We start from the raw sequence: 19,820 nt of genomic DNA, 5'->3' as shown, positions 1-19,820 counted from the left end.
CCACTGCTAATAGTGGTCATTTTCCATCGTTTTTATATCTCCTCTCCTTCCTCTAGGAGTGGTAGGGATGTTTCTGTCTTACCCCAACCCGGAGTTGACCTTGGATTTAAAGGGCACCAAATCTGTCACCAATCAACTTAGAGACGTCGAAAACTATGGATTCGGCACTAATATCGGTCATTTTGAATTATATCGGTCATTTGGATTTAAACGGCATCGAAAATGTCTCTGTTGATCTCAGCGACTCCGAAAACAACGAATTAAACATTAATATCGGCCGCTTTCGATCATGTTTATATGTCACTCCTCTTCTCCCTAGGTGTGCTACGTAGTTTTGCCCTGGCTTAGGGTTGAAATTGGATTTATAAGATATCGGAGCTGTCACCAATCAGACCATGGACAGCGAAACCTATGAATGCGACAGTACAGTAATATCGATCGTTCTCGGTCATTTTAGTCACTCTTCCTACTCCCCTTTAGGTGTCCTAATACTCTTTTTCCAGACGGTAAGTAATACGTGTACCAAGTTTGGTTAAAATTGATCCAGTTGTTCCAGAGTTATGCTGAAACACACACACACACACATCCATTTTAGGCTTCCAAACTGTGCTGTGCATAAGTGTCGGGAGTTTTATAGAACCGCCCTCCGGTGCTTGCGGTCCCTGGTTCGATCCCAGCTTTCGCCGTGTGGACTTTGTGGTGGACAAACATCGTGTTCGTGGGTTTTCTCGGGGTTCCCCATTTCCTCCCAATTTCTTCATTCCAGCATTTCATTCATTTCTCATCATCACCGTCTACTTTAGCCTAACCGGCATAACCATGGGACGTAAAACTCAAAGATTTTATTTTATTTTTTTTTATTTTTTTTTTATAGAATCGCTTTGGCCGTCCATCCGTCTGTCTGTGAGCAAGTATCAGAGCAAACACGGTAAGAGATATCGAGATGCTGGATTTTTTTTTAAATTTTTTTATTTTGCAATCGATTCAGCGTTCCAAGAATAGGTTCTACCTTCTCCATTTACTCTCTATCCAATGGTTAAAATAAACCACTTCCGATTTCAACATTTATCGCATAGAACAAAAGTGTTAACATGTAGCAACAAACGGTTTAGTGTAAACGATTCAGGGTGTCGAGAGGATTGTGTGTTCTTTGCCACGACTCAATTTTGGTGTTGTTTGCCACGGTATTGTTCTCTCTTATTTATCTTATATCATAATCGTGAAGATTTATTCAAAATCAACTCATAAGCTGAGGGTTGCCAGATGACTATATTATAACAATCAGATCTATTATATTTATAAACAGAATACATACAATACAAACGGTCCCAAACACGGTTACTGCTTCTATTCCGTAACATAGTTTTGAATATTCATTAGACATTTTAGAAGTATTTTATTCTCAAAATTTAAATTATATCTGAATGTTCCATTTTGTATCCTCTGACTTCGACCCTTTGACCCTTCGCTCATTAATTTATGTTTTAATGAGTTTGTATAGGCTAATTCTATTGCGATATACGCGGTGACTCAGTGATAGAGCGTTTACCTCTGGTGCACGGGAGCCCTGGTTCGATTCCTGCTCGCTCCAAGTTTACTTTCTGATGGACAAACACCGTGTGCGCAGGTTTTCTCAGGGTTCTTCCGTTCCTTCCCACTTTATTCATTTCACCATTACCTTCATTTCTCATTATCACCGTCTCCATTAGCCTAGCCGGCATAACTTGGGGACGTAAAACTTAAAGATTTCATTTTGTTTTCTAATAAGATATACGCAAAACCCAATTCGCGCAAGCTGGAATCTAACCGGAGATCTCAAGCCCCAGAGATGAATGCTTTACCACTGAGCCCCTTTGCCTCTACATACTTAATAGCTCAGGCGGTTGCAAATAGGAAAAGTCACAAAATGTCAACTGTAACACAAGTATATATGTTAATTTACGAACCTCGAAGTTCATGCCATATAGCCCTTCTGCTATTTCTAGCCCGTTCCTAATATCCCGGAGCAGGCTTTCTATAAAAGACTTACTACAGAGTATAATTTATGCACCCAGAAGCATGAAATAGATTGATGATTGTAACCACATCATATTTGGTTCATAATTCTAGGCGGCTTCTATAAGAATCTAGAATACTTTGCAGTGGACAAACACCGTGTGCGTGAGTTTTCTTGGGGTTCTTCTGTTCCCCCACTTTTTTCAATAACAATTTTTCATTCATTCTGATCATCATCATATCCTTTAGCTTATACGACATAATCGTGGGACGTAAAACAAATTTTTCATTTCATTTTTTAAAATATATAAAATCGAGTTCTTTAGTCGCGTAGCATAACAAAAACAAAACATTGTGTAACAGGAGGTTATATTAAGAACTTGTATATTATATACCAATTATATCAATGAGAAAATACAATTATATCAATTTAATAAGTTATTGTGATATTAATGATGTTTGTATTCATTTGTTTGGAGATCAATGTTGTCTTTCAGGAGCGAGTCTAATGAGACCTCTCTCGTCCTTAAGGCGAGAACACTTACCACTTGATCCAGGGGATCACAAACAGAGTTGCCTGGCAACCCTTCCTTTTTATCCAGGTGTGTGTGAATCTTCACGATAATGAGGTCTCCTAAGATCGGAATGCAAATACTGTGGTAAACTGAGGCAAACGACACGAAAATAGAGTCGTGGCAAACAACACGGCACCGTCAAGAGAATATACTATTACAACTAGGGGTAAAAGTGGATCTGAAAAGGCAGGGGGATGGTAGGTAGCGGCATAACGTCACGCCTTCCCCCCTGCCTATCTTTACCCATTGTAATTTTTAGGAACTGGAGGGACGCCGTACATTTTTTCGAGGTGGGGGTACGGCGTCCCCCTGCGTTTCTCTCACTTTTACCTCTCATTACAATCCACAATATTCTACAGAAACTGTAAATGGTTGAAATTTGCTACTACTTCCGGTTTAATACTGATTTCCAAAGAGCAAGGAAGCCACGTGAACTCGTTATGTGGAGAGTTGTTAGTATAGTGGAGACTAGAAGAAATTGTGCCCCTATAAAGTTTTCTTAACGTGCACACACCAGGTGCTGAAAATGGAGAAGGAAAGTTGATATTCATTCTATCTTTACTTTCTCTTATACCAGTGAATATGAGTATTGTAACATGTAATGAGTTACCGGTTTTCTTCCACTTACATTTGAGATGGCGTTAGTCATTTGTTTCTCGGTCGAATGTCTTATTATGGGACCCTTAAAGGGTTCTGTATATGAGACCGGTCTCATAATGTGACCCGTGTAGTAATATTGGGTCTTATATTAGGAGCTCATTTGTATCGACATTTCTGTATTCATAAAGTAGTCTCTTAGATTTAGTCCTGTACATAGAGCCAGTGATTTCCTATTTTGGACACATTTCTTCTCATTTGGTACATATTTGAACATTAAAAGAAGTGATCAAAAGTCGTTGCAGTTTATGCGCACAAAAAGTGTAAAATTTTACAGTGCGTGTATTCTAAAATTGAAGAAAGTGAGTTAGATTGAAAGTGTAACGTTTTATATTTTTGTGCCATCACAGGATTTGGCTTAAAGACAGTACTGAATAGTGAATTAATAAAAGAGCTCTTTTAAGAGTACACAAAAAACCGGGGTCTCTTATTAGGTACCCCTCATAAAAATGACAGTGTAGCAACTTTGGTCACATTTTTTAATATAATTTATTATTATTATATTTTATGTATTCCAATAGTCTGTATCGTAAATTAGACATTCCACAGAATATATTGAAGTAACAACAGTGTTTGTTTATGCTACAATTAACCAGTATATAGCACTTTAACTTTGAAGGTCTCATATTCGGGGTTCTTACCCTATTTATAAAGATTTAAGACGTACTAATTACACTGAAACAATAAAAATAAAAGCGTGAAAATAAACACTGAAATAAGCACGTCTTTGCACCTGATGGCATTAATGAAGTTTCTACCATCTATTGTATCTAAGAAACGCGTAAGATTTCCGCTTCTTAGCAAAAGCATATTGGTTCCAGTGCATACTTTCTCAAAACAATAGCATCAAAAATAAAGTAATACGAATAGCATAACGTCTGGTTATGAGTTTGTACACAAAGTTCACAATGTGACGATGAATTCCTTGCAAAAGAAATTAACACGCTGCATAGCTCGCTTAGTTTTGCCATCTGAAAATGTTATGTATGTGTAATAAACATTATCTTGAAACAGGAAACATAAATACTACTACAATCACCTTCGTAACTACGGCATTGAACTCTTGTAAATGGCATTCCAACTGAGATCACAGAAGTGGATAACCACTAGAGAAAACAAGTGCCTTGAAGCATAATACTTCCGTTACAATTGTTATTTCCAGCTATCACTATTTATAGTTTTTCACTTTCAGTTCTTTAACAGGATGATTGTCATCTGATTATGTTAAAGTAGGCCTATCTGATGAATGGCGTTCCTCATATAGCATACAACTGGGGAAAAAATTGAGTTACTTATTCATCACTTGATTCTATGCATAGGTATTAGTACTCATTCTGGAGAACGGAGGGAATCACCCCCAGTGTTTGCTATTTGCTTGGTTGGGTCCCCAGAATTTGAATATGTTTGAATATTTGTCAATGAAATATACCTGAATGAGTTTTATGAGTTCCTCCTCAAGTGTACACAAATCAGCGCCGCTGTGTATAAGAAAACTGCTTATTGAAATAACAAATGTCACTTGTTCTTATCTGGATACAACCAGTATGATGTAATGTAAGTTCTCTAAGTGAATACTTAGGTCATAGACTTCCAAAAACCCATGCGTGCGTTAAGCAATTAAGAGTTTGAAAACCGTGATATCAAATACGAAGCAATGGGCTATTTGGTTATATCCCATCGTGGTAATCTCATAATCAGTAGCGTAGCAGAATTTTCGTTCGAGGTGGCTTAGCTTTGTTAAGAGACACACGTTTAGTTTTAGTAATAATAATAATACTTACATTTTTCTCTGAAGTGCTGGCTTCTTTAGGTATTTCTTCGTTGTTTTTTCGATTGCTGTTTTTGCATATTTTCTTCGTCAAAATTAACACCATTACTCTGTTTTTTTTTCGTTCTAACTTCTTTTCTCAAACGTTTTTCGAGTCTTTATCTGAATTAATATCTTGTTTAGATTTTTCTCCGTTATTTTTTCTTTCTTCATATTTTTCTCACCGAAATCAACACAATTGCACAATTGTCCTTTTTCCGCTTTAACCACTTTTGTAAAACGTTTTCTGACATTTCGCAACTGCAAAGTAAGTTCTTATTTTGACATCCTCAACACGTATAACTAAAGCAAATCTTAACTGATCAAACATCAGAGATTGCTGTGACATAGTCACATTTTTCATCTGAATAAAACAAAACAACAAAGGAAAAATCTTCATTTTTACATTTCCTTATTTTCTTGTAGGGTAAAGAAACTAGCTGCTGAACATTTATCGAAATCAATTGATCGCCGCTTTCTTTAATGCCAATTGCGGCTAGAAGTGATAAACTGAGGTTTCCTGTTGTAGTTAATCCTATTGGGAACGGAGGTGAATTATTTAAAATAGACGATGACAGGTCACTTGTTTTGTTATTTTTATCGAGATTAATGAGTTACAACTATTCTATCAGGTCTTGTTTCCATTTTGTACTAAAACACAATAATACACTGAGCAAAGCTATATGATAATATGTAACAAAACACACAATCACGTAACAGTTTCGACACAATAACTGTGTCTTCATCAGACTTCCACTCCTTCTGGCTGTTTGGGAGTTGTTCACCTCGTATATACTCTCCTGAGATCAAATTTTCATTAGGCTACGCCCCTTCATTAAAAAGTAACACTTGTGTGGTTTTCACTTTCACTTTTTAGCTACACACGTGTCCAATTAAAAGTTTACTTTTTTCGCTGGATACATTCTGCCTTTAATTATCCTTATTTTTCTTATTGGTTTGTTCTCTTTCTTTCCTCTTCCTTTTCATTTTTTCTTCTTTAAGCAGATTCTAACCAACTCCCAAACAGCCAGAAGGAATGGAAGTCTGATGAAGACACAGTTATTGCGTCGAAATTGTTACGTGATTGTGTGTATTGTTACATATTATCACATAGCCTTGCTCGGTGTATTATTGTGTTTTAGTAAATGAGTTCTTGGGCTCAAATATGTCCAATTCCTCTTAACCCATAAAATAAAATAAAGATTTTTTTCGGAACCTCCTTTTATGATTAGAAAGGAACTGATTCTTTTCAGTATTGCCTGGTTCAGTCTGCAAACTTTGGCTTTGGGTCAAAGAAGACACGTGAAAACTGTGCTCATTGCTATATCAAGCAATAAAAGCAATAATTTGACGGTCACCATATGCATATAGGCCCTCCTCAATCTCTTTTTTTTTTTTCTTTCTTCCCTTTGAACAACAGGGCTTGTTGGAAAACTCAATTTCCATACCCCCAAAATGCAAACATTTTAGAAAATAAAGACGACGTTGTCGAACACAGCTTGTCTAGGAACTGTTTAGTGAAATTTTGTTTTGATATAGTGTACATGAAAGGTAATTCGATGGTTGAGCGCCAAAAAGGTATAACTGCTGTTTTAGTAGTTTTGAGAAAATCGGATTTAAAAATGTGGTGATTTTTATTTTCAGAATATCTTCTCAATATGTTGTACTCTGAAAATGATATTTAAGTTACAATTCAAGTTTAGGAAATAGAATATGGAAATCTTATTTTGTATCCCCGGAAGTGAGAATAAAGTTGAATATATTGTAGATAAAGTCAATTACGCCCTTTTGCCTCCAACAATATCAAAATTGTCTAGCTGATGAAGTCAGTTACGCCGTTTTTGCTATAATGATATCAAAATGTCTAGCCGATAAACTAAAATCTGATAATTTTAAAATGAAAATCAAACAGTATTTTACATTCAAGAAATTTAATAATATGGTCATCTTCTTGTATTATCGTATAAAAGCTACAGAACAGATAAAAAAATGAGATTACATTCCAAAGAAATAAAGAATACCAGTGATTTAAAACAGTGATTTAAAAATAATCACCCATAGCTGTTCTGTAAGTTTTAAATTGCAGTCTTTACTAACATTTTGTATTCTAATACCACGGAATTTATAATATAATCGCAGTCATAGTGCAGTCTTGCACTTACTCCATATAGTCAGACTCATCAGACTCGTCAATACCTGCTTCTGGGAGACGGTCCTTGATTGATGGCGATGTAGGTAATGATAAGTAATACTGAGGATGCATAACTGAACAAGATCAGTTTTCTTGGCTTGAGAAATCGGAAACTTATTTGAAGATGCAAATTTTTCCACGTTGAAAGTTTGACCTTGTGGCTGAGGGATGTCCACCCGTAAGTATTCACTATCAAACCACACTTGACAAAAAATACATTTCGTGTTCCTTTCAAACTTTTATACATACAATGTTATGCTATTTTACTTTGTTGCCGTCCTCAGTTCGCCCGAGATGATTTGACAGAGAGGAAGCCAAATGTTTACTGTCTACGAAGTCTGTATGGGAAAATTCAATCACTTTAAATGGATTTCTCTTCCTGGCCATTGCAATAACATTTTCTCACTCATGTACGGAATATATTTTTACGTTTTTCTTTGCATGTTCAATAGTGCCAAGCATAGCATCGTACTCCATGTAAGTGTGGCCCTTTTCAAGAAATTTTTGTTCTTTTGAATTTATTTTGAATTTACTGTGAACTGCACAGTATGTAAAGTAGAGACATTATGTACTGGTTCCTGTTTTGTTCACAACAACCATCGGAGAATAATGAGAATAACCTAACTTTAACTAACATAGACGACTTCTAGTAATTAAAATACTTGCGTTCTGAGAAAGGAAAGTTCTCTGACTCAAATTAAATTTTTGACTTCAGATTAGTTAAAGTTTGGTTTCTTAGTTTAAATACAATGGCTTTGACGCGAAAAATGGAATTTGTACCCTTGTACCTCCGAATATGCAAGAAGTATTAATTGACAGCTTTGAGAAGCTCTATGGGATCCGATTTGCATCAAAATATCTTATATATGCGACCCTGGATTGTATCTGACATTCTCATTATTATTACAAAGAAATATTAATATTTTGTTTCCTATTAAGTGACCATTTTGTCCCCGAAATAATACAAATGTCCCAGGCTAGATTTATCAGGAATTTCAGAAGGTTATTAAGATACTAAATATAGCGTTGGAACACTTTAATATAAGACTGCTATTTTATGAATTAAAGTATTAATTTATGCCAAAATGAAAATAACAAATATTTTAAATTTTCCATAGATAAACAATGGAGAGGAAATATTCATTTTTTATAGTAACTCGTTTCAATTTCCAAGATATGTTCATTCACTTCATGGACATATCCTACATCATTGAAAAAAAAAAAAAAAAAAAGTTGTCCCAGAAAATACCGAAAAGTATGGCCACTTCATTCTAGCCGGACATGAAAATCGATAATGTACCATTGCTTGTAACTGCTTTATGTGAGACCAAACTTAAATAATATTTTTAAAATTTTACTTACCAGATAGGATATAATTTGGATCCTTATCTGTATCATCTGAATTTTCCAAAAGCTCAGCTACTATATCATCTTCTGTTAACTTAGGTTTGTTTAATACAGACATTATTTTCTATTGTGTATGCTTTTCTGCGATGAAAGTAACAAGTGCACCTACTCTGAAACTACTACTGTATACCCAAGTTTTCTTAAAATGAGAATATTGCACAGCATTGTCCAACATTAAAAGTATATTTAACTCTTTTTATACACATTATTTGGAAGAATAATTATTTTACACTGTGAACCAGAAAGACTTAAGTGATATGTGCCCCTCTGCCACACAATTAAATACTACTAAACCAATTATACCTTTATATCATTTTTGAATAGTTTAACAATGCTTGAGAATTTTTGCTAAGGCGTTCTGTCACAACAAAATTCAATCCATGATACATGTCCTCATACCATATCAGAATATCAAAATTTGGCAGTTACGACCCTATGACTCTCAACCATCGAATTGTTGTTTGTTCCGAGAAAAAAAAATACAAATATCAAAGTACGAAGAAGTACATTGTCGGAACTCTTTGGGACTCCCGGGCCCCTATTCCCTTTCCATACCCACTGCTCATAATTAAAATATCAAAATCACAAACAAGCAAAACTCAAAGAAACATCTCACGTGCAACCCTTTGATAAATTTTCCTCACTTTACTATAATATAAATGGAGTTATAGATTATAATTACATGGGCGCATGGGGGGGGGGTATTCAAAATTAACAAAAAATGTAACTTCCACAAGCAGTTTAGAAGGCAGTTTTACATTGCAATGAACAACGATAGAAACAATAGTGAGAAAGAAAAAGGAAGTCAGCTAGGAGTTATAGTTATACTATCTCAGTAATCATCAGTTTTGTCTGAGAAGAAAACCTAGGAAAACCTAAGTCAGAATAGAGAAATCCACAAGCCCCCAATTACAGAGTAATATCGCTTATCACTAAATCACTCTCACTCGCTCACATGTATTCAAACTTGCCTCTTTTCTTAATTTTTGCATCGTTCCTTTACCCGAGAGCTTCTATTTTTTCTTTCTTTCCTTTGTTAATAGCTCAGTCAGCATCATGTAGTTTCCGTATTGTATGTTAAGAGAAATCGAATTTCCTAGAATTATCAACAAACCAAACATTTTTCTTTTAATATTAAGCAATCACGTTTTATGTATGGCAGTCTGATAAGAGAATTTTAGGTTAGCGAATGCCTGGGGTAACATATTTACTATTATGTATAGTTCCAGTATGGAAATATCGAGGAAATGGCGTTATGTGTGATATTACTCTTACTAGTGCACAAAGTGTAAATGTGAAATTTGACCTGTCTCCAGTAGAAAAACAGCTCGATGATGAAGGATATCTGTATTAGCATCATAACGCTTTCATAATGGAAGGTTTATCAAATTTCATCAAATCAACTTTGTGACCAAAATGAGCTGATCGGCCCAGAGACTAAACTTTGAATCCTTTAATAAGTTGAACTTTTAATAAGTTTTGAAATTAATTAGAATATAGTCTCATCTCTAGATCTGCGTCATTCCACGTTCCAAACTGCTCTGATTACTATGTTTTAGATTGAATATACTACTACCTAGCAACTGAATTCGTTGCCATAAACCTGAAACGACCTTCTGTATTTCTCCAGAGATATATTCCAACATCTGGTTAAAAATCTCTACGTTAGAAATAAAGATGTTGTCAAACTGAAGGGTGCCAAGAGAACGTAAAGGGAGGAAAGTATAGAAATGAGGATATTCTCTGACTTTTCATGCAAATGAATGAAAATGCTTAACTAATGCTAAATTGATTCAACCCAACGTGTTATTAGAAGGTAATTGTCATGATTTTTTTTACTTTTTACTATTTGTTAATAATTATACAAGTATAGTAGATTGATTTCTCTTATTTTTCAGGAAGTTTGGTTAGTCAAATCAAACACAAAATGTGGTAAGTAAAATTTTTAATACTAAAAGTGTTGTTGCTTAATAAAGTAGGTAGAGTCAGACTTATAGTTTTGTTTTAAGTTTCACGTTCATTCGTAAACATTTTGATCAATTTTATAGTTATTATTAATGAATGGGGTTCTTTTTCTGCCTTTAACTTCATTTAAACTTCTATATGAAGAAACTTAAATCCATTTCAAAATTGAATACAAATTAATTATATTAATTTTAATTAGTTTTTATATTGATGATTCTTTTATACTCGTCAAAAAAAAAATCAATGTGCAATTGATTTTCAATTCAATTCAGGGTTATTTTATACTTCCCTACAACTTTTTGAATAAACATTAAAAAAAAAAACATTCAAGAAGACATGGTTTCTACTTAGTTGCAGAAATCGTATTAAAATTAGTTCACTCATGCTGAACTTTTAGATTAGAAATTGTAAAATGGAATATCATTGTTGCTGATGACTGTAGGTAACAATTAAAAATAGTCCAAAAGCATTCTGGCTCATCAAAGTTCTCTCCTGGGCATATAGTGTAATTAGCTACACTAAGAGTCTTCGACGTGGAAGATCCACGTTCGACTACAACGTCCTCGAATTCACAGAATACAATATTGTATATTCACATCTGTGTAAACCCTGTGCACACAAGGGACGTTTAGCTCCAAACTAACCATACTGGCTAAGGTTTGTCTCTCTGGAAAAGACTATATTTTAATCCTGGACACGAGAAGTATGTTTTATAACAAATAAACTTCATGTTAGTACATTTATTCTGATTACGTCAACTTCACATTACTATTTTAACGCTCTAAACTTAATTCAGTGATTAGTCTGAGGATAATGCATCGGTCCCATCAAAGTTAATTCTTGCTTTCTAGAGGAACTTCAAAACCTTTTAATTTGAAAGTTTTATAACTGTATTACAATCTTGAATAAGCACACTAACAATTTTGTATTTCCACCGAAAATCAAAACCTGTATCATGTATACTAAGGACACTCGTGCAAACTATTCAACCACACCAATCACTTACTATCGTTTGTTTGCATTCATTAACCAGCATCCTCTGCTGAGAATCATCAACAATTTCACGTTCTTCGTGCCCGTGCTAGATATCTGATTCTTCGAAACGTCAAAGATAGAAAGACTTCTATGAAGACTGTTTGGTGTCGGATTAGCTCCATAAATGGCCAGTGCTCGGCTACTAGTATGCCTGCTCTATCAGTAAACAAAGTTCTGAAAATTAATTTCTCAGAGGTAGCTAACAATTTGAGTCTAAATTTTTCTGCTATCTCTGAATCTCCACATTATTCCGTCAAGTTTAAGCCCTTTTGCACTCGCGCTGAGAGAAACCCTTTTAATTTCCATACCACCAATACTGAGCGCTATAACATTTCCTTCGCGGTTCTTGCGTTCAATTCTGCTTTACGTGAGTCGTGCAACACTGCTCCAGAAATTAATAGTATATTCTACGATATATTGCGCAAAGTCTCGCACGTTTCACAATTTGCGTTTTTCCAGCTATTTAAATGCATCTGGTCGCAGAAGACAAACCTCGATGACGTGAGGTTCCTGTAGTTCTAATATGGAAACCAGAGAAAGCTGTAACAACCATCATGAGCCACAGACCCATTACTTTTACAAGTTGCTGCTGTAAGCTTTTCTTAAGCACATTGTGAACACGTACTTGGTGTGGTATTTGAAGACATATTATCTGTTTCAGTGAGGATTTCGTTATTTCAGATCACTACTACTACAGATACAAATCAATGTCAAAAATCTGAGCACACTACTGATTTTTTTTAAATAAAAAAAATCCAAGACATGTATTCATACTAAACTCTATTTGTTGGACTTGTTCTGTAAAAATAATCATAATAAAGAAATTAAAACACATTGTCCTGTTTCCACTGGGACAAATTTATTGGGTATGTTTGCATTCAATGATATGCCGATCCTTAGCCTTCATAACTATTTTACAAATTTAAGGTATTTGTTATTAATTTATCCAACTTTTGCGAAGCTATTCGATTCCAGTAGCTCTAGAGAGCCTTTCAAAGACCTTCAGTATTCGTTGGCATCTATTTACGGACTGTCCCGTCAAGTTCATCTTACAACTTGATGAGTAACAAATCTGATGACTGTGGCGACTATTCTATTTGTTGATGATGTAAGCGTCTTCTTCCAATGGCTTCGGGAAGATTTAGTACCCACTCTACAGCCCAGATATAACACTGCAACTTTAGTAGAAGCACAGCCGTGTGGACTGAAGCATTCTCATGCATTGTGTGGGTTCAAGGCACACAAACTGATTCAAATCACTGCCTTCAACGAACTGACGTAGCTAGGCAATTGAAGCTAATACATCACTTCTTCCATAGATGGAAGTATCTGTTATGATCGGCTTATTACCCACGGTCAGAGTGCCATTCCAAAAACTTTTGGAAATATTGTTGTACAGAGTTAGTATTCTTCTCCGTTATTTGAAATGAACTCCAATGTTTTGATTTTACTGATTTGTTCAAACAGTATCCATTCATTATCAAATGGCTAATGCACGTGGTTTGCGATTATTTTTCCGGTGAGAGTGATTCCCTTTCATACAAACTGACTTTAAATTTTGATCAACCAATATAATAATATGGACGCATAAGAGGATGATTCAAATTAACAAAAAATTGGATACTTACCAACGAATCCTCACATGGAAAGCCTAAATATTTTTCAAACGTTTCGGAACTCACAGCTAGTTCCGGCCTCAGTGGCAAGGTCTAAAGGATTAAAACGGATAGGAGATAAAAGATGTAAAACAAGAAATACATATCACTAAATAAATAAATGTAACGTAAAGAGTAAATCCTGAAATAGCGAGCAGAGCGAAGTGCAAGGAGTGAACTGAATCGAATAAAGTGCGGTGTCTATGTTATGTCGCTAGTGCCAGATTCAAAGTAGGCATCAAAGGTAGATACATAAGTTCTAACAATGTTACCAGTATCCAGATTAATAGCAGGTTTGTATTTATGAATAAAGAACGATTCTTTAATCTCCCGTTGTTTCTTTGTTTTTGCTGAACCTATTACATTAACCTGTTTTATATTATGTGTGTATTGTTTTAAATGAAGCAACGATCCCGACATGTCCTCTTCTTGTAACTTTTTTGATTGTCTAACATGTTCCTTAATTCGAGTGTTAATATTGCGTTTCGTTTGGCCTATATATGAGGAGTCACATTCATATTAAACGCGTAAATGCCTGACTAATTTAGACGATCAATAAAATAACTTTTAAATCCGGTCAGACTTTTTGGGGGGATGCTTGAAGCAGATATATTATGTTTTGCAAGAATACGTTGAATTTTTGTCGATAATTGTGGAAAATAAGGAATTCCTATCCAAGATTTTGCTGCTTTGAAAGTAATTGTTTTTTTTTGGGAGGGGCTTGCAATAATCTATGTGTTTGATTAAACTACTTTTGTAAAGTACACAACTTATAACCATTTTTAGCCTATTTTGTATAAAAACTGTATTTCATCATTAAGATCTTTCTGACGATCACAAATTAATATTGCCTGCGAAAGAAATTCTTCCAAATATTGGCGTTGTACAATGGCGGATGAGTTGACTGTTGATGTACGAAGGTGGTTCAATAATTATTGTCCCTGACCCATAAGCAGTATTATTTTTCCAAAAAGGAACCTTTCGTAGTAATGCACTTCTTCCACCTATGCTATAAAGCCACTATGTCAGCTTCAAAGAAAGTCTTTGGCTGAGCCGTGAGCCATTCCTCCACAGCTTCAATAACAGCTGCATTTGAGTGAAACTTCTTCCTCTTGAGGTACTCCTCCAACTTTGGGAACAAAAGAAAATCACTAGGGGCGAGGTTGGGTGAGTAGGGAGGATGTTCTAACACATCAAAACCAGCAGCATGGATTTCGGCACCAGTAAGATGGCTTTTGTGGGCCGGAGCATTATCTTGGTGGAACAGCACTGTTCGCTGCAACATCCCGCGCCGTTTTTCCTTGATTACTTCGCGTAACTTAGTGATTAGAGCTGGATAATAGCCCCCCGTGATAGTGTGTCCAACCTCCAGGTAGACAGTAAGAAGCACACCATTCGCATCCCAAAAAATTGTGGCCATAACCTTGCGTGCTGATGCTTGCACCTTGAACTTGCGTGGGGGAGGCGCACTGCTGTGCCGCCACTCCATGCTCTGTCGTTTGGACTCGGGATCATAGTGGAGCCACGTCTCATTCACTGTCACAAATATATTACAGAACTGTTTCAGGTCTGCCCCCTAACCTCCAAACCAGCCCTTCAACATCGAACTCTGTCTTTCTGATTTTCACGAGATAACATTTTGGGTACCCATCGCGCTGAGACCTTTCTGAATCCAAAGTGTTCATGCATAATGGTTCCCACTGAGCCTACAGAGATGTGCATAATGTCTGCTAACTGTTGCACCGTGATTTGTCTGTCTGGTATAAACGTATCATGCACAGCATCAATGATTTCTGGGGTGCATGCTGTTGTTGGAGGACCAGCACCAGGGGCCTGTTGACAGCATTCCCTGCCGCAACGGAAGTCGCGGCACCAGTTCTTTACCACCTGGTAAAAAGGATCCCCATCATCCAACACACTGATCATGTCCTCATGACTCTCCTTTGGGCTTAATCCCTTTTTCTGGAGGTACTTGATGACAGCTCGTTGTTCGGTTTTCTCCATTTTTCAAGTTAGGTGCCACCTCTCACACCTGAAACGACAAAAAAGAATATTAATATAGCAGCAATGGTCCTGAAATTTAGCATATAGGCATCTAAGACATTAGGCTACAATATCCCCTATCAGCCATCCCAGCTCAAGTATTTTAAATATGCCGGGGACAATAATTATTGAACCTCCCTCGTATGTAAGTAGTGCCTGCATTAGCTTTTCGAAATACTTTTGTTATAAATTAGTTATGTGATCGGGTAATCAGTAAGTCTAAAAATGGAAGACAGTTATCAGATTCACGTTCAAGGGTGAACTTCAGCCTAGGATGCTGATTGTTGAATTGTTCAAATATTTGTACAAGTGATTTTCGTCACGTACAAGTAGTAAAATATCATTAGCATAATGGTAATATCTAATGTATTTAAATATATCCTGCTGTAAAATATACGATATTGTATATCTATGCGATAAATTACTTCGATTTTCGTATCTTGATTTTGGGCAACGATGCGTAAAAGTACACAATCTGTTGAGTAGAAGAAGAAAAAGAAAAGAGATATGTTGTTGATTCTAAAATATAAGGAAATAAGATTTAATGGTAGTAGCTAAAAATCTATTAATATGTTGGTTTTAAATGTATAAACTGTACTCCTAATTACCGTAACAGTAAATAGTTGTGTAAAGGTTGCTATGACGACCGAAAAAGAAGATTATTATGGAGTTGCGAAAAGAATAATAAAAAGGTAATAGAGATATAAGTGACGTGTCTGATTTAGAGTAATTTAATCGTGTTGACATGTTTTAAAATCTACACGAATTGTGGGCTAAATGTAACGTGTAAGAATAATAAGTTAATAATCGTTACATTTTAGATGGTGGTTCCTATACGTTACATTTTAAATGGTGGTTTACCGACCAGGACCTTGAGATTAGTTTTGAAGTATAATAAAGCAGTCTCAGCTTAGTATTCGACACGGAGTATACTTTGCTCAGAAGTGGGAAAAGGATTTATAGAAACATAAAAATGAGTGTTTCTGGAAATGAAAATATAAATGAAGAAGGTGATGTAGAGCTAACAAGTATGAACTCTTCAACGAACGTGACTGATTTTATAAGACAGCTTGGCCAGCAAATATCTCAGCAACAGCAAAAAAATGGATACTCAGCTAGAGCAAATGTCACACCAGATATCGCAACAACAGCAAAAAATGAATACTCAGCTAGAGCAAATGTCCCACCAAATAACTCAATCCATAACACATCAACTACTACAACAGGTGGATGCTAAATTTGAGCAAATAAATCAACAAATACATTCCAAATTAGGACAAACAGATCATAAGATGGAATAGATTTTACATCGATTTGCTGATGTACAAAGTTCGGTGGAAGTTGTGGAAACTGTAGTTAATGAGCATACCAATCAGAGGAAATTGCAAGAAGTAAAGGCGATCAAAGAGAAATGTAATACTCCAAATAGTGATCGAGTTCCGGCTATCAACGGTGAACCTATTCCATATGGATCTAGAGCAGTAGTGGAAGATAATAATTAATCGGAAGGATATTCAGAACAAGACGACAGTGAAGCTACTATAGAGAGAAATGGGAGAAGAAATCATCCATTTCAGCGCCCGAAACACATTCCCGTAAATCCCAAGCATTGTAAGCATTATAGTACAGGTAATCATTTTCGATTCAGTGAAATTAGATCTTTAACAAAATTTAGTGGAAAAACAGATGACATCCCAGCCAGAACATTCTTAGAAAAGTTCGAGGAAGAATGTGAATTGGAGTAGACCGATCTAATTTCTTTTTAAATTCTGCCTCATGTTTTATTACCACCGTGTTTCGTATGGTTTAAAGCAATCAGAAGTAATTTACATAATTATTTAGATTTTAAAATGCCTTACTTTCCAATTTTGAAAATGATTTCATGTTGGCCAATAGAGATGCCTTAGTTCGAAATAGACATTATAACCCAAAATTAGATAAGAGTCTCACTGATTTTGTAATATCCTTATATAACGAATTGAAATTAATCAATCCACACCAACAGGAATCAAGAGTAATAGCATCAATCCAAATCTTATTACCTTTTAAGTTGCAACAAATGTTGATTTCTGCACAATGCGTTAATTTCAATCACCTTATTATGATAGTGCAGAATTTTGAAACTCAATCTATGTTGGAAGTTAATAGTAATCGAAATTAAGCTTATGCTAATCGTAATCAAGTTAGTTATGTACCTGTTCGCAATATCAATGTCAGAGAAGGTGTTCTTAATGCGAGAAATAATAATAGATTCTATTGTAATGAGAATAGAGCTGAACCCAATGTTACCGGTAATAGAACCGAATCTAATTTTAAGAGAAACAGGAACAATAATCGCGATACATTTAGGAACCATGCGAATAATGAGTTTAATTTTACACAAAATGGATTTCGTAACAATTTTATAGGTGGCAGAAGTTATCAAAATAGAAATCAAAGATCTGGAGGAATACCTAATATACAGAACAGTAATCAAGATTGTGCTATTCAATGCAACTTAACTGAACCCTTTGGCAATGTAACTTAAGCTAAAGTTGTGGCGTCCGTCAAGGCATATTTGATTAATTCTTGTTTAATTTCACATTGAATACAATTATGATTTCATTTGTAATTCGTACTTTGTTTGAATTCTATACCGATAATATAAATAATGTTCTTAATGTAAGTGAATACGAATATTGCCTACCAAAGTTATGCTAACTATGCCTTAATAAATAAAACATGTTATATTGTATTCTAACCCACATAAACTTTGCTAGTTCTTGATATAATAATTCCTTTACTCGTATTAATCCTTGTTATGATATTGGTTATTTTGATTCATTTTGTGTATTGTTATAATTTCTTTGTAATTCGTGCTTCTTCTGAATTCTATGCTATTTACATCTATGCATCGATACAAATATTGTTTATCAAAGCTATGTTAATTATGCCCAAATGGAAGAAATAAGTTATATAGTATGTCAGCATATACTGAGTTGATTCGTCAATGAGCTCCCATAATATTGATTTAAAGAATCTATTTTAGGACCTAAATAATTAATAAATTGATCATATTTTTTAAAAATTAGTCCTCTTCATCGATAATTTTATACAATTAAAATGGAATTAATTGTTAAATAAATATGAGATAAAATGAAATTTATATATATATATATGAGGGCTATTCGAAAAGTAATGTAACCATGTATGTAAAATTATGTGACAGTCCAGGATTCTTTCTTAAATTGTAACAAATTCAAGAAGTCCTCGTCGGGAGCCATATATACAACGATATTGTATATCTATGCGATAAATTACTTCAATTTTCATATCTTGATTTTGGGCAATGATGCGTAGAAGTACACAATCTGTTGAGTAGAAGAAGAAGAAGAAAAGAGATAATATGTTGTTGATTCTAAAATATAAAGAAATAAGATTTAATGGTAGTAGCCTAAAATCTATGTTGGTTTTAAATGTATAAACTATACTCCTAGTTACCGTAACAGTAAATAGTTGTGTAAAGGTTGCTATGACGACCGAAAAAGAAGATTATTATTAATGGAGTTGCGAAAATAATAAAAAGGTAATAGAGATATAAGTGACGTGTCTAATTTAGAGTAATTTAATCGTGTTGACATATTTTAAAATCTACACGAACTGTGGTCTAAATGTAACGTGTAAGAATAATAAGTTAATAATCGTTACATTTTAGATGGTGGTTCCTATACGTTACAAATACAAGTTTCAATCTGATTTAAAACAATATTGGACAATATCGGGAATAATATGTTGCCCATGGCTAAGCCATCATTCTGAGAGAAGTAATGATTTTCAAATTGCCATACATTGGTTGTTAAACAGACCTCAAGTAATTGTAATAAAAAATTGGTTTCATAGGCAGATGGGCCATTTTGTAATAACTAGGATCGTGTACTATTGATAGTAAGTTCCAGTGGTATGGACGGATACATATCAACAACGTCTATGAATGCAAGTAAAATGGCATTGGCATTTACAAATGATGATAATTGTTGTTTAACGTGCAGACTATTTTTCGCAACGTATTTGAAACCACTCATTAAGTAATCATTAATCATTAAGTTTTTTATATACCCATTTGGATAGTAAATAAGCTGGATGATTGAAACCTGATATGATCGGGCGAAGGGGAATGGCGGGCTTTGCATTTCGGAAGACCATAAATAATGGGAAGACTAGATGCATGTATTTTTATCATATCTTTTTCGAAGTAAGTTAAAAGTGGAGAAGTATCAATTGTCGACTGTACCATGTCTATAACCTGTGGTAATGGAATACGGGGATGTGAAACAAAAATGCATTTTTCTGCTGTTTTTAAAATACCGAAAGCATATCTCTGTTTTGACATAATAACATATTGATTCTCTTTATCAGCCTTTAATCACCAGATTTCATGTTTATTAAATTTTTTTTAAAAATTGTATAATAAGCCTATGTGCATATCTAGATTTTGAATGTGGACCTACTTT

The 19,820-nt window shown here is 34.8% G+C and overlaps 1 protein-coding gene across 1 annotated transcript in view; it reads left to right on the top strand.

Annotated features, from left to right (window-relative positions):
• Positions 1 to 19,820, top strand: part of LOC145685392 (venom serine protease 34-like) — a 109,425-nt gene that overhangs the window by 25,059 nt on the left and 64,546 nt on the right. The window contains exon 2 of the mRNA XM_081757786.1: positions 10,531 to 10,564. Coding sequence (XP_081613912.1) covers positions 10,531 to 10,564 — 34 coding nt within the window. The remainder of the gene's footprint in view (positions 1 to 10,530; positions 10,565 to 19,820) is intronic.

This window comes from Thermobia domestica, chromosome 5 (assembly GCF_964235325.1).
Source record: "Thermobia domestica chromosome 5, izTheDome1.hap1.1, whole genome shotgun sequence".
In the NCBI taxonomy this organism is placed as follows: domain Eukaryota; kingdom Metazoa; phylum Arthropoda; class Insecta; order Zygentoma; family Lepismatidae; genus Thermobia; species Thermobia domestica.
Note: the sequence above shows the minus strand (reverse complement) of the source record. Positions and strands in the feature narration are given on the sequence as shown.